General features: G+C 41.6%; 2 protein-coding genes across 2 annotated transcripts; one reads left to right on the top strand and one right to left on the bottom strand.

The window, feature by feature from the left end:
- Window positions 1–198: 198 nt before the first annotated feature.
- Window positions 199–10,029, bottom strand: vps33b (VPS33B late endosome and lysosome associated). Its single transcript, XM_061052961.1, has 24 exons — window positions 9,897–10,029; window positions 9,475–9,596; window positions 8,079–8,159; window positions 7,913–7,974; window positions 7,757–7,806; window positions 6,856–6,923; window positions 6,721–6,766; window positions 6,512–6,606; window positions 5,460–5,564; window positions 5,271–5,361; window positions 5,104–5,181; window positions 4,236–4,309; window positions 4,063–4,149; window positions 3,883–3,973; window positions 3,712–3,786; window positions 3,549–3,613; window positions 3,211–3,265; window positions 3,074–3,120; window positions 2,643–2,775; window positions 2,446–2,519; window positions 2,211–2,312; window positions 2,021–2,096; window positions 876–995; window positions 199–450 (listed from the first exon to the last, which is right to left on the bottom strand). Exons 2-24 carry the CDS (start codon window positions 9,568–9,570, stop codon window positions 371–373), a joined length of 1,851 nt encoding a protein of 616 aa, XP_060908944.1. The 5' UTR covers window positions 9,571–9,596; window positions 9,897–10,029; the 3' UTR covers window positions 199–370.
- Window positions 10,030–10,046: 17 nt separating this feature from the next.
- hddc3 (HD domain containing 3) lies at window positions 10,047–14,334 on the top strand. Its single transcript, XM_061054687.1, has 4 exons — window positions 10,047–10,181; window positions 12,199–12,254; window positions 12,337–12,577; window positions 14,129–14,334. The coding sequence occupies exons 1-4, from the start codon at window positions 10,070–10,072 to the stop codon at window positions 14,257–14,259; spliced, it is 540 nt and encodes a 179-aa protein (XP_060910670.1). The 5' UTR covers window positions 10,047–10,069; the 3' UTR covers window positions 14,260–14,334.
- The last annotated feature ends 306 nt before the right edge of the window (window positions 14,335–14,640 follow it).

Genomic DNA, 14,640 nt, shown 5'->3' with positions numbered 1-14,640 from the left:
TATCATATATTTTTGAATCAGTTTGGTTGTTAGTTTGGTTATTTTGATTATATCATATAAATAAGCAGCTTGAAGTAATTTGTGAAATGTCCGACAGTTTAAATGTTTGATGCTGAATAAAGAACAGAAATAAAATCATTATAGACTGGACACTGAATCACAGGTGACTAAGATAAAGAGAAGGAGAATCAGCCAGAGTCGAGTTAAAAACATTTATTCACTTTATACATCTTAAGAGTTCTTTTAATGTCAGACACAGGGCGTTAGTGAATACTGTATATCCAGCTGTAATGTCAGCACTGCAGGGAATGCATGACAAGTGTCTGCAGGAATGTCTCAGTATCTGTCCATCTTTAATGGCCGACACGCTTCATACATGGTTGTCCAGCAGAGACTCGATGAGTCTTGAACTGTTTGTGATCGCTGTTGTTACCACGATGAATTTATAACCTGGAAAAAAGGAGCAATAATGTTTATTAAAGTACTGATGTAATGTTAAAATAGAAAGCATTGGTCAATTTATCTTAAAGTTCAACTAAACGGGTCGATAGTTTTTGTTTTTTTCTGGTGATGTCATGGGAAATAATAAAAAAAATAAAAATAAAATAATAAACATTCTTTACAACACATCGAGTGTAGACGTAAGCAGGGTTATCTTTATCTCCATACCATAAAAAAGGGACAAATCTTAATTTCATATGAATGTTTTTCATGTTTTGTTGACATGGGGAAAACATTTTCCTTCTGTGATCTAAATGGACCATCCTCATGTACTGGAAGCGCAGGAATACAAGGTCATACTCTCCAATCCAATATCTACTACTACTACACCTGGTAACAAGTCAGGACAGAAGACAGTTCAGACCATGTTGTACCTTTCTCTCTGCCGAGGAAGCGTAGGGCTGAAATCTCTGAGAAGGTGCAGCCGCCGAGGAACATGACGAGGATGATGCGCTGAGCGTCGCTCTTTGCTCTTGAATCGGCTCCGTTGCTGCCTGATGAGAGATAAAAACGTCTTTTGAAACAGTCAAGAAACAAAAAAGAAAACACAGTGGAGCCACTCGAACGACCTGATTTCTGTAAATAAAATAATAAAAATTTGAGTTAACGTAGTTCATTTTGTGATTGTTTCAGAATTAAGCCAGATGGTGAGCTCTCGTAGGTTCCTCTGGATCGTTAGTGGAGGACACCCTGCCTCTATGGATCCCCCCTGTTTGTCCCTATCAAAGCACTGGGTTCAGTCCAAATGAGTTGTCAGATAATTTTAAGAGCAGTGATCCACCCAAAAACCTTATTGATTATGTTAATGGGTTCAGGCACAGGTTGTACGTTTCTGGCTCAGCCTTACTTTGGGCACTGTTGTGTGACAGATGATCTGTCCTGATAAACTGATGCGATGCTTTGAGAGGAACTGAATCTTTGGTTGTATATAAAAAAATGCAGCAGTTTTCAAGAAATGTCCCTGTGTTTTGTGTGGATTCATGCTTGTGATGAAGCTGTATTTATGTTGGTACAATAAATATCCTTCATTTAGTTAATTTTGTGGTGTCCCTTGGACCCACGTCTTTAAGGGGGGGGGGGGGGGATTGTGACTACCCTGCTGGTTCCTGGTTCCTTGTGTCGTCTTATACAAATAAAGATTGAAGAAATTCATCATTTGAGTAGGAAGATGAATCCCTGGTGTTGGGATCTTTTCTTTCACCCTGCCTGTCTGCTATCACAGCGCTCTCCTGTCTGAAGCCTTTGTTATGTAATTCACACAAGTAAAAAGCCAAAAAGAAAGCCATTAACACATACACATGGCAGAGACACTGCCTTTCTCCACGGCTATTTAAAGGCTGAAGGCTACTAGTTCTTTGCCGTCTGCTGGGTGTGTCAGGGCCTTAAGGTGATTACAAAAGACAGATGTGTTTTTCCCTTTGAGTGTAAGATACATGTTTTCTACAGAAATAATTCACCCTGATATTCCTAAGCATGTAAACATTCAGTGAAACTCGAGAGCTTCAAATCATGTCTTTACCTGTGACGGCAAATTCATGCCCGTTTAGCAGCCGGGTTACTTCTTCAAGCCCCGTCCAACCGTCTCGCTCCAGCACCTGCAGTTGACCGGAGCAGGACAAAGAACTGTATCATGTGGTGTCTTATTTATTCATGATACAGACAACCAGTCAGATGCTGTGAAATGTACAAAAACAGCTGGTTTTAATCACCTGCTCGATGAGTTTGCAGCTCAGGGGGACGTAGGCACCGCTGAAAATGTAAGCCATGTCTCTGGGGACGCGCAGGTCGTATTCTTCATCAGTCTTTGGCACCTTTACACAATAAATTGTGATATTCTCATTAAAATACTGAACTTTCAGCAAGGCAAGAACACACAAAAAACACACTGACATGAGGACAAATGCCTTTTGGAAGAAAGGAAGAACATGAAAGAAGCTAATTTACCAAATTTAGCCTTCGGCTCAGGGCTCTGAAATTGCTCTTCTTAGCGAGAGAAGAGAAGGCGTCAGTCAACTTTCCTGGAAGAATAAATCAAGCAGAAAAGACAAAAGTATTCCGTCTGTAGAATTCTCAAAAACAATACATCAGGACATGCAAACAGAAGTGATTCTGATATAGAAAAGGTTTTTTTTTTTTTTAACCTGCAGTCTTGTCGTTAACGAGTTTCCCCACTTTGCTCTCCATCACGGTCAGCGTCTCTCCCGGCTGCTGCTCCACCAGCAGCCCGAGCTGCCTCAGGTTGGTGAATGTGAGCAGGTGGTCTACTCCATAGCTCTGATGAGGTTAAGCAAAAAAAAAAACATTAGACCAGCAGCTTCACAACTTGGACCCACACTGAAATCCGATCATTCTCATTGAGCAGACGCATTTATTCAAAGCAACACACACACAAATATAAGAAAATTGAACGTGTGACACTAACAATAAACTCGCTAAAATAATTTCCACTGTTATGTTTCCATAAAATGCTAAAAGTTTAAAGTCGGATTCGAAGTGCAGATCCTGACACAAAAAGCTTTTTTCAGTCTCTATGTGGCTTCCATAAATCAGTTTGTTTGGGAACTGCACACACCTGTAGATATTGTGCTTTTAATGACCGGTAATCTTTTGGCAGTAGACCTGTGAGAGAGAGGAAACAAACACATCTCACAGTTATTACTTCAGCAGGAGAATCTTCTGCATTTCTGTCTATTGAAAAAGACGACTCACCGTTTTCTGTGATGGACAAAAGACAAAGCAGCCTCAGACTCTCTATCATGGAGACCTTTAAAAAAATTGAAATGAGGGCTGTCAGCATGAACTAGTTAATCACGATTAATTAAAGGCATGGTTGGTAATTTTTGATTTATAATTTCATGATATGTTCCTGCAACCGTGCACACCTGAGAGCGTATACAGATGGTGCACGGGGTACCCTGTTGGCCTTGGTAATATAATGGAATTTATTTCAAACATGCGATTCACAAATGTGTGATTATCTTCTGCAATTTAGCGATTAAGAAATGTAATCGTTCGACAGCCCTGATTGAAATGTTTCCGTCACTGACCTGTCTGTTGATGTGCTCCTCTATGAAATAAATACATTCACGGATTTCAAATCCTTCAAGTAAAGCTGAAACAGAAAACAACACATCAAGCGTTGGTATAAAAAATATACGATATAAAAACTCACAAACATCTGAATCAGAGGATGAAATAAACGATTCTCACAGTGTTCAGTCTTCAGAAACTCCTGAAAATCCTGCTTGGTTTTCTTCTTCATGATCGACTCACTGGCACTGATGTCTGAAAGAGAACGTGCTCGTCAATAACGCAGCTTTAACCGGAGATATGTGACGATCACTGTGATTTACAGAATAAAGTCCTGATCTAAAAACTCACGCAGGCTAAGTAATCGATGTTCCTGTTTTAACCCTTTCAGTTCCTCGGACACAAACGTCTTCATCTGCTTTATGTCCATGCCCCGACGCTTCTGCAGGATTAATAATAAAGGAGAAAAGTGTAAACATTTTAGGTAACCATGGTAACAGTGATCGATGAGGGTGAGCAACGTTCACTCACGTCATATGCAGTCTGGAGGTTTTTGGCTTTCTGACTCAGAAAACCAAAGACGTTGGAGAAATGCTCGTTCCTGATTTCGTTGAAGACCTAGGAGACAGCAGAGAGTTTAAACGGGATCGTCCCCGAGAGTCCAGCAGCAGAGGACTTCCCTCTCTAACGTCAGCCACACTCACCCTGTCCTGAGAGTTCAACATGACTTTGATGCTTTTGTCCGAGGACGTGACATCGGGGCCAAACTCCACACATCCTGCATGACAGATGCCGTGATCAGACGACACGTCGACACAAGAATGTGCACAAAGAAATCTACAATCAGAGGAAGTTTAGTTCTACAATAAAACAACCCAGTCTAAGCTGGAGCTGGGAGTATTACCCCAAATGGCTTTAGCAGTGATTCTATGATACATCTGTGATGATGGAAGATGTTGAAATATAAGACTCATGAGTGGACAAGTGATGTCTTCAAATGTTTAAATTAGTCTGAAATAAGCCAAAATTAGACCGACTAACAGAACAATCCAGCATCAAAGTATCTCTAAAATGAGCTAAATATTTTTTCTATATATATATATATTAAATAAGAATTTGTCTGATGTTATCGATGATAAAACAACGATTTGATTTTGAGGTGCAGGAACAAGGCCTCGTAGTCTATGAGCATGCCTGTAAGAGATTTTTTCCATTTCTCTGTTTTTCAGTTCTGTGTCAGTAAGCCCGGTTTAGATATGTACGTCCCTGTGGCATTCAGACTGAGGCACAAATATTGTGAGGGAGCGCAGCACTGACTGTGTGTGTAAGTGTATGTGGAGCTCCCACGAGGCCGTCAATGTGAATACACAGACTGGGACACCAATATATTTTGTTGAATCTATATGAATGTACAAAGACGGTCGAGACTCCTTTGAAAAAAAATAGATCTGATATCTGAACGAGAATATTTTCCTGGTTAAATGAAATGAAAATGAATGTATTCAGGGTTTGTAAAAGCAGAATATTACACAAGACACAGTTAACCTTCCTCTGCCATGCTTTGACACTCACCACATTTGATTCTAAATATATCGTCCACGAGTCCTTCGTAGACGACTTGCGAGCACAGAGGCGTGACATAGTCCACATCTGCAGAGACCACGACAACGTTAAAGAGTAAACACGGCACAGTTCAGCATGACGGCCCACGTAAGAGGGGGTCCTGGTCTGCTTCTCACCTCTGTCAATGAGGAAAACTTTTCCTATTTCAGCCTGACGAGCCGTCTGCTCCCCCTCCTCGACCTGCTCCCTCCACGACTCGTACGCCATCTAATGTTTGCACAGTTAACGGCAGTTCAAATTTTCATCAAACACAACACGGTGGATCTGAAGGTTAAACTGCGTGTTAGTCTCGGGTCATGCTGCACCTTGGAACATCGGCCGATCCCGTAGACTTTAGAGAAGGGGCCGTACAGAGAGTGAAGGAGGTGCAGGGCACTGCCAGCTGTCCTCACCCACCGCTGGTCCCCTGCCTGAGTGATGAGTGTACAAAATGATTCATCCATCCATCCATTATCCATATGCCTATCCTGTTAGGAGTGGCTGGGGGGGTGGAGCTAATCCCAGCTGTCATTAAACAAGAGGCGGGGCACACTATGGACTGGTCTCCAGTCAACCACGGGGTTGACATACAGTCACAAACTACCAGACTAATGCTTCAGTGTGTTCAAGTGATTTCAGCTTGGAAAGTCAGAATATTGTAACAACGTATGTAACTGTTATAAGTTATATTTGAGCAAAAAGTTGATGTGCAATACGTGAATTAACACTTTAACATGCTCACTGTCAAAAACCGGGTCAAGCTCACACGTGTCACAAACATAGCTGCCAAATTAATTGGTCTCCCCACACCCACACTGTCAGAGCTCAATCTCAAGGCCATCTCACACATCGCACTTACAATAGCACTGGACAACACACACCCACTCAACTGCCACTTCACCACTATGCCCTCTGGTCGCAGGTACAGGTCCCTGTTGTGCAGGAGGGCTCGATATGGCAAAAGCCTGGTGCCTGCAGCCATAGCAGCCCTCAACAAAAGGCCAAAAATAAAAACACCCCAGTCCCACTCTGTCTATATATTTGTATGCATGTTATCTTGTTGTTTTTGTCCATCTGTTATTATCTGTCTGCGTGCTGTCCATAACTGTACTGTGAAGTGGAAAAGAATTTCCCCTTGGTGACAATAAAGTAAAGTCTGAGTCTGAAGTCTTAATAAAAAAAAATTGTTAACATTAACAAAACATATTTTGCCCCCTATGTGATGATGAAGTCGGGCACCTAATTCTTTTCTGAGTTTCCGAGTCGTTCCGTCTTGAGCAGGTGTTCATGTGCATTTTACAACTCGGAAACTTGTGTTTTTCCGATTTGTACGACACCACATGAACGCAGCAAAACTCACGCTGTGTTTATTACTTACCAGGAAGTTGTCCCTGAAGAACTCCGGCAGCTCCAGACTGATGATGTCATCATCCAGAGGAAGCAGGTAGAAGGACCATTCATCAGTGGTCACATCTGTTGGCAGATAAAAACAAGTACAGTACAAAAAAAAAAAAAAAAACCAAAAAAAAAAAAACCTTTCTTCCAACAAACACTAACCACTGCTGAAGAAAAGTAAAAGACGCTCACCACCAAAGATGCCCTGCTCCTCCAGCACCGCCTCACACGCATAAAACTGGAAGACAAACAAATGAAGGAAGGTCATTGATGAGATAAAGAAAACAAAGCAAAGAGCGTGAACACAACAGCAGAGTGAGACGAAACCTTCTGAGGGGTAAAGATGATCTTGTATCTTCTAAGTCTTCCTGCTGCCTTGTCTGCATTGGCCACATCTGAAACAACAAAGAATATAGCATTAGATATAAAGTAGGCTTCTTAAAGAACGCAGGAAATAAAGGATGTACATGACAACAAAGGTCATACATGAAATCATTCTGGGTTACGAGCAGCTGTAGGGACTTTGGTTGGGAACTGGATGGTTGCCTGTTTAAGTCCCGGTGTGGACCAAGTCTGGAAATTGGTCTGATAGCTGAAGAGGTGCTGATGTGCCCTTATGCAAGGCACTGTTGTTGATTTATTTTGGGGCTTTTTGGGCCTTTATTAAGAGACAGGACAGTGGAGAGAGAGAGAGAGCGGGATGTGTCATGTGGGAAAGCAGCCACAGGTCAGATGTGAAGCCAGGCTGCCTGCTTAGAGGATTAAAGCCTCCATACATGGAGGGCGAGCACCAAACACTTGGTTCTCTATCCTGAGACGGATATCTTTGTCCTTCTTTCAGTTTAATGACATCCTGCATAGTGGGGATGTAAAGCGCTGTGTGTTGGATTCTTGTTGATTTAAATTTGCTTTCCAAATTACGTCTAATTGATTGAGTGAATATTTGACTGTTAAAACTTTTATTGAGCCTTTGGGGCGCTGGTGGCGCAGTGGTTAGTGCGCACGCCCCATGTATGGAGGCTGTCGTCTCAAGTGGGCGGCCCGGGTTCACATCCCACCTGTGGCCTCTCTCCCGCATGTCATTCCCCACTCTCTCTCTCTCTCCCTGATTTCCGACTCTATCCACTGTCCTATCTCTCCATTAAAGGCACAAAAAGCCAAAAATAAATCTTAAAAAAAAAAAAAACTTTTATTGAGCCTTCATGAAACAAAAAAAATCTGTTCTCACCACATATCCATTTCACAGTTTGTATCCTCGGCCGGATCAGAAAGCACAGCCTGAAAGAGAGCAATGACACATCGTCATACAGTGACACCAGGTGTGTGTGTGTGTGTGTGTGTGTGTCTGTGTGTGTGTGTGTGTGTGTGTGTGTGTGGGGCTCACTGGTCTGAGGTGCTGACAATAGGTTTGTATTCCACTTTGTAGAGTTTGTCGACTTCATGTTGCTGTAAAGAAAGAAAACAAAGAATTAGTGTAGTTTAATATTTACAGTCTGTTGTAGTTTCTCAGTTTGAGGAGTCAGAAGAGAGAGAGCGCGGATGAGGTTCACCTTTAGCGTCGACACATTGGCAATACGATCCAGCGGGCTCATCAAGTCGGCCTCGATGAAGAGGTCCTTCTTCCCCGGCAGCTGTGAGACAAGACGAGGAAGACGGAGGAGTGAAGACAAACCCCGTCAAACAGAAAACACACATTATATGTTTCTTTAGTGATCACACCACAAAACAAGATTCACATTTTTTTTACTTTTGCAAAGTAAAGACGTTTATTCAAAGAGTGAAGCACGGCACATGTTGAATCGAAAAGAGAGAAATACTCTGTTACGCAGGTAGGGATTGGATGATATTTGAGTTTTTTTCAAAGTTTTCTCTAAATAATTGTGTTGAATGTCCATCACCTAGGTCAGTGGTTCCCAAAGTGGGGGTCGGGGGAACACTGAGAGGAGGGTTGTGACATTTCTTCCAAAAACAAATACAAATTTGAAATGTCTTAAAATTACATATTTTACCCATCAGATACAAAATGTTGTTCAATTTAACAGTAAAACCATAGTCCTTAAGTGAGATTTGTGCTGAAATTAAAGTAAAAAATGTAAGTATGCACATGACTGAAACAATGTAAGTATCTGTTATTGCTTTTAGTAAATGAAAATGCAAACACACACACTGAAATAATATAATTATTTTAAGCTGCTGTATTCTTTAGTATTGTTCTAATGTCAGTGTTTGGATTAGTGTGTTAGTGTGTGCTGCTGTGCACAACCTCACATGCTTTAACCTTTCAGGGACAGAGGGGGTCCCCGGGCTCTCGCATCGCTATTTCGCAAGTCTGGGAAAAGTCTGGGAACCCCTGACCCAGGTAACTGTGAGTGTACAGGAAGTTAAAACAGCCGTCTAGCTAACACACACGCCGACCAATAAAAACAGAGGGTACTGTGGGCCGTAGCCAATGCCAGAACAAGAAACCTGCACAGTCATCCAATGTGCAGACATGTCACCGCAGCCTTTCTTCCTCTGTCCACAATCACGAAAAAGTCTAAACGTGGTCGTACTTGCAGCAGTAAAACACCGACATGATTGAAGACAAGAGCTGTATGTGTTTAGATGTCTGGAGTCTCCAGAGCTTTGTGACGTCAAAGTGGGGTCTCTGGAACCACTGGACTTATACCTGATGTGACATCATATTTGGGGCGTGGTCAGACGTGCAACATCTGCTTTTACAACAGCTGCTTCCTCATAGCACACAGGCCATTCAAACTCAGTGTAAAAACATGTATTGTATTTATGTTTTAGCTTCTGATAATAACTGTATGTTGAGTTAATGTTGTGTTTTTAAAAAGCTCACAATGCATTGTGTTACAGTACTGGCAGCATGTGTAGAGTTTGAACCAGGTGGCAGCTAGCCAAGCTAAATAAAGCAGACACACAATGGTTTTCTTTTCCTACCTGTTCCAGCAGGTAGATGAGCTGATCTCTGGCCAGCCTCTTCAGCAGAGAGAAGTCAGGGAGCTCCGGGGAATCTCTCCTGGCACCGTGAGCCATCCTGAGCCGAGGACGTCACTCACCCACTGTGCAAAACAATATTTATTACAAGGTCCTGACACTAGAAAGAAATACACACTGTCAGGGTACTACAAAAAAAACTGAAACACAGGGGAGGAAAATCTTTGCTGTTGTTGTAATCTACTAGCTGGTTTAGCTTGTGGGCTAAAAACACACCCTTCACACCACATTAGGCCCACAAGGAAATCTTAACACTGATTTGGAAATATGTAAACAAAAGATATTTACTAATTCCGACAAATTACGCTTTCGATATTTGTGAAATTATAATACAAATTTGGTATTTAGCAGAGAGTAGAGGCTACCTGCTTCCGGAGCTAAATAAGCGGACCTGATCCCATGAGCAGCTGTTTCTATCCGGACACAAAACAGGAACGGACTACTACTACGCTGCTGGACACCGGAAGAGCGCCGTTGGTTGGTGTTGACTGTCAACACAAGACTCGTTATTCTGTCCCTGCTTGTTATTTTGTCCAACATGAGTTCAGACTCAGTTTTATTGTTAGAGACGGTTCATTTCGCCGCAGAGAAACATCGCGACCAAAGACGTAAAGACCCCGAAGAGACGCCGTACATTAATCATCCAATCGGTGCGTAGGAGACTTTTGACTTTGATTCGATGCCTTCAGGTGTTGCTCGGAAAACTAATATCGACGTTTAAGTCGAAACAAAAACTAATCTGAAATTGTGGCCGATACAAATATCGATATTAGGGAGAGAAAAAAAATTAATACGATTTATCGGCCGATATCTTTCTTAGATCTATGTTCAATCTGTAGAGATATATAGATATAAATATACACATTAAGTGCATTGATCCCTCAGAGGCAGTTATCAAACACTTGTAGGAAAGATATATGATGGATATATCATAGCTCATGATGGATAGGCCGGGTCTTTGATATAACAATAAGTAAGGTCTTTTTACCTGCTTTTTGTAAAGTGTCTCGAGATAACACTTGTTATGAGTTGACGCTATACAAATAAAAATTGATTGATTGATATATAATGAAGACAAGACGGTCAGTCAACTAGAAAGTAACTGTGCATGTACGTACATCACTTGTTGTAATCCTACTAGTGTAAATACAATTAAACTCAAATTAAATGCAATTTGACCGGTGAATTAATGTTGTCATATTATCGGCTCATATCTTCGCTTCGATATAATGAGCCGATACCGATCGTCACTGGATACGCTAATATCGGCTGATGTTATCGGCTGGCCGATTAATCGGTGGGCACGAGTTTAAAATACATAAATAGGTTGTTTTCAATTCTACAATTCTACAATTCACTTAGCAGACGCTTTTATCCAAAGCGACGTACATCAGAGAGTAAGTACAACACAAGCAAGGATCTAGAAAAAAGGGAACAATGTCAGTAAGAGCAAACGATCAGCTTTGAGTCTGATTGGACACACAGGTGCTGACAGGAAGTGACCAGAGGCAAAGCACAACATTGACGGCAGTTCTTGAGAGCTCTAATCAGTATAGAAACCATCTTATAAGTCGCCGTTATCAAACAAAAACCATCGTCACAACCATCATCATCATCATCAATAATATGGAGACCATCATCATTAAGTTATTATGTGTTCATGAAAGAGCTGGGTCTTTAGCTTTAGCTAAATAATATTGAAGCATGGGTTAAAATGTGTTTTTGTAAAATGTGAGGCCCTCCCTCACTGAGAGACACAATAACCACTGGCATCTTTTTATCTATAAAGCCCTCACTGGAAAGCTCCCATCATATATCACCTCATTGTTAAATCTGAACCTGGTCCATTTTTAACCCGCTAGAGAGTGAGAGAGTGAGAGAGTGAGAGAGAGAGAGAGAGAGAGAGAGAGAGTGAGGGAGGGAGAGAGGGAGAGAGAGAGGGAGAGAGAGAGAGAGAGAGGAGAGAGAGAGAGAGAGAGGCTGGTTCTCCAGGTTCTCCAGGTTCTCCAGGTTCTCCAGGTTCCTCATGCCAGGACTGACCTGGGGAAAACTGCTTTTAGTGTTAGTGCTGCAAACTCCTGGAATATTTCACAACAGGACCTGAACTTGAGCACTTTGATCCCTTATGGACATCTTTAACAGCCCAATACCTGACTGTAACTGTTTTATTTTAATTACTGACTTATCACTGTAGTAATTTCAAGCTTTTAAATTATTTTAGTGTTTATATTTTATTGTTCTTATTGCTCTTTTATTGATTTTATTTTCTGCAGTAGCTTTATCTCATTTCTCGTTGTTTATCATTTATGTATGTTTTCTCGGCATCATTGTAAATGAGGGTCGCCCTCAATGATCTCTCTGAGAACTTAAATAAAGGTTGAAAAGAAAAAAAAATTCTGTTCATGATTCTCTGAGCATCTTTCTCTGATGCATTCAAGATGTATTGCTCCATGTTTGCTCAGTTTTTCAAGCTGATACTTCACTCAGCAGCTGAGAACAAAGAGAGCTCCTGTTGACTTTGTTCTCTCTGATACTCACAGCTTTGTGTGTGTGTGTGTGTGTGTGTGTGTGTGTGTGTGTGTGTGTGTGTGTGTGTGTGTGTGTGTGTGTGTGTGTGTGTGTGTGTGTGTGTGTGTGTGCGTGTGCGTGTGCGTGTGTACTTTTTAGGAGTAGCCAGGATCCTCAGCCATGAAGGAGGCGTCACAGACATCGAGGTTTTGCAGGTATGTTATCAGTAGAACGTCACTGCAGCGCACATTGTTTGTTGTGCTTCTCCGTCTGTGTATTTCTTTCCTTGTGTTACAGGCCGCTCTGCTCCACGACACGGTGGAGGACACGGACACCTCGCCCGCAGAGCTGGAGGCAAAGTTCGGGCCGATCGTGGCTCGAATCGTTCAGGAGGTGACGGACGACAAAAGCCTTCCCAAACACGAGAGAAAACGTCAGCAGGTGGAACACGCGGCTCACTGCAGCTGCCAGGCCAAACTGGTCAAACTGGCTGATAAACTGTACAACCTGAGGGACCTCAACCGCTGCACGCCTGTCGGTCAGCACCTCTCTCACTGTCACTGCACTTTTACTGTAGCTGGTCGTCCAGTGTTGTTTCTGTTATTTTAAAGTCATTTCTGTGTTTGAAACTAAAGGCATTTAACACTTACTGGAACTTCTGTTCGGGCTGGACACTTAATCGAGTTTCAATTTCAGTTACAATTGTGGTTTCCCACCATCATGAAAACAAGATTTATTTATTTATCCTTTACTTTCACACTGAGACCGAGGTCTCTTTCCCAGGGTCGCCCTGCAGCAACGCAGATAATCGAGATAATCGAGATTTAACGATTACTGTGTCGCAATGTTCCGCTCGTTTGGATCATCGTGTTTTTTCATGTGTGGTCAATATTTCAGAGTGTTTATTTTTTATATTGTGGGCAGCAGTAGCTCAGTCTGTAGGGACTTGGGTTGGGAATCGGAGGGTCGCCAGGTTCAAGTCCCAGCACGGACCAAGTCTGGAAATTGGCCTGGTAGCTGGAGAGGTGCCCTTGAGCAAGGCACCCAATCCCCCCCCCCCCCCCCCCCCCCCACCAGCTCAGGAGCGCCCACTGTGGGCAGCCCCCCCACTCTGAGATCTCTCCATTAGTGCATGTCCACAGGATCCTGTTTGTGCTTGTGTGTGAATTTCAGCCTGTGTTTCTGTAGCATGTTTACTAGACAGAGTGTAAAAATGAATTTCCCCTCGCGGGATCAATAAAGTATAAATTATTAATTATTAAATTAATTATTAATTATTACAAGAGTTCATCACCTCTACCTCGAAAACATGCAAAGCAGTCCAAAACTCCTCTAAATGATTTGGAAGAAGATTTATAAGAACCTGATAATAAAGTTCATGATGAGATGTCTCAAGCTGAGTTACAGATTTAGTTTTTGTGCTCCCCCAGGTTTCCCCTGCTGACTATAATTTTACTTCAGAGTTTTATTCATATTTATAGTTTTTCTGAGCGCTGTATGTTCAGTCCCTCTCATAACGTAATGTTTCACATCATGAGCTCTAAGTCAAATTGATCTGTTTCATCTTTAGGGGATTATTATCACACTCCGTTCATATAACAGTTTAAATATACGGTTTACTAAATTCCTTATATTTTTCTATTGGCAACAAATCTCCATTCCCAGACATGACTTTGACATTCAGCAGAAAAACATTTCTCCCAGAGTGAAAATATTCATCTTTAAAACTGTCAAAATATATATTTTTTAACATTTTTTAAAGATGGCAGAATTCCAACAAAATCCTGTCTAATGTAGGTTTAAGAAAATGTTACTTTATACGATTATGTGGTAAATTAAACGGAACCTATTTTCAGCCATGCCAACCCGCTCTACATAGCCGATAGTTTTAGGAGTGTAGAATAGAGACGTTATTCTTTGTGGATTTTTCAATATTTAAAATGTATTGTATAAGTGTTCAGATGTTAGACGTCGTATGAAACTATTATAAACTGAGTGACTGAACTTAAAACAAAACATTAAATTGGCAGGTAGCAGTACTCCACATTCACCGTGCCGATCCCTTCTCTATTTGTGTGTGTGTGGGCAGGTTGGACAGCTGAGCGGGTTCAGGAGTATTTCATGTGGTCCTCGGAGGTGGTCAAAGGCCTGAAAGGAACCAACTTGGCTCTGGAGGAGAAACTGGAGCAGCTGTTCAAACAGAGAGGGGTCCATCTCTGACAACACGGCTGTAACGCGGCGGACCTTTCAAAGGACAAATACCATACCGTTCATTTGTGAAATAAATTTTTCATATACGTTTGTGTGATCCTGAATGAATTTTTTACATGATGGTCTTGCAGTTAATTTGAGGGTATTTTAAATGTAGTAATAGTTATCTTATTAAATCTGTCTGTCGTCTAAATGTTGAACCACCAGGGGGAGGTAGTGTACATATTACCTCCTACATCAGCGCTCTAACTTCATATTTATTTCAGAAATAAGCAGCTCTAGTTGTAATCAGTAAACTGGCGTGTGTCAGTGCTCTATGAAGCCAGTTAGAAATTATTTTGTGTTGTGTATGTTGTCTTATTGGTAATAAATATCCTTCAGAAAGAATCC

Source organism: Labrus mixtus, chromosome 1, assembly GCF_963584025.1.
Source record: "Labrus mixtus chromosome 1, fLabMix1.1, whole genome shotgun sequence".
Classification (NCBI taxonomy): domain Eukaryota; kingdom Metazoa; phylum Chordata; class Actinopteri; order Labriformes; family Labridae; genus Labrus; species Labrus mixtus.
Note: the sequence above shows the minus strand (reverse complement) of the source record. Positions and strands in the feature narration are given on the sequence as shown.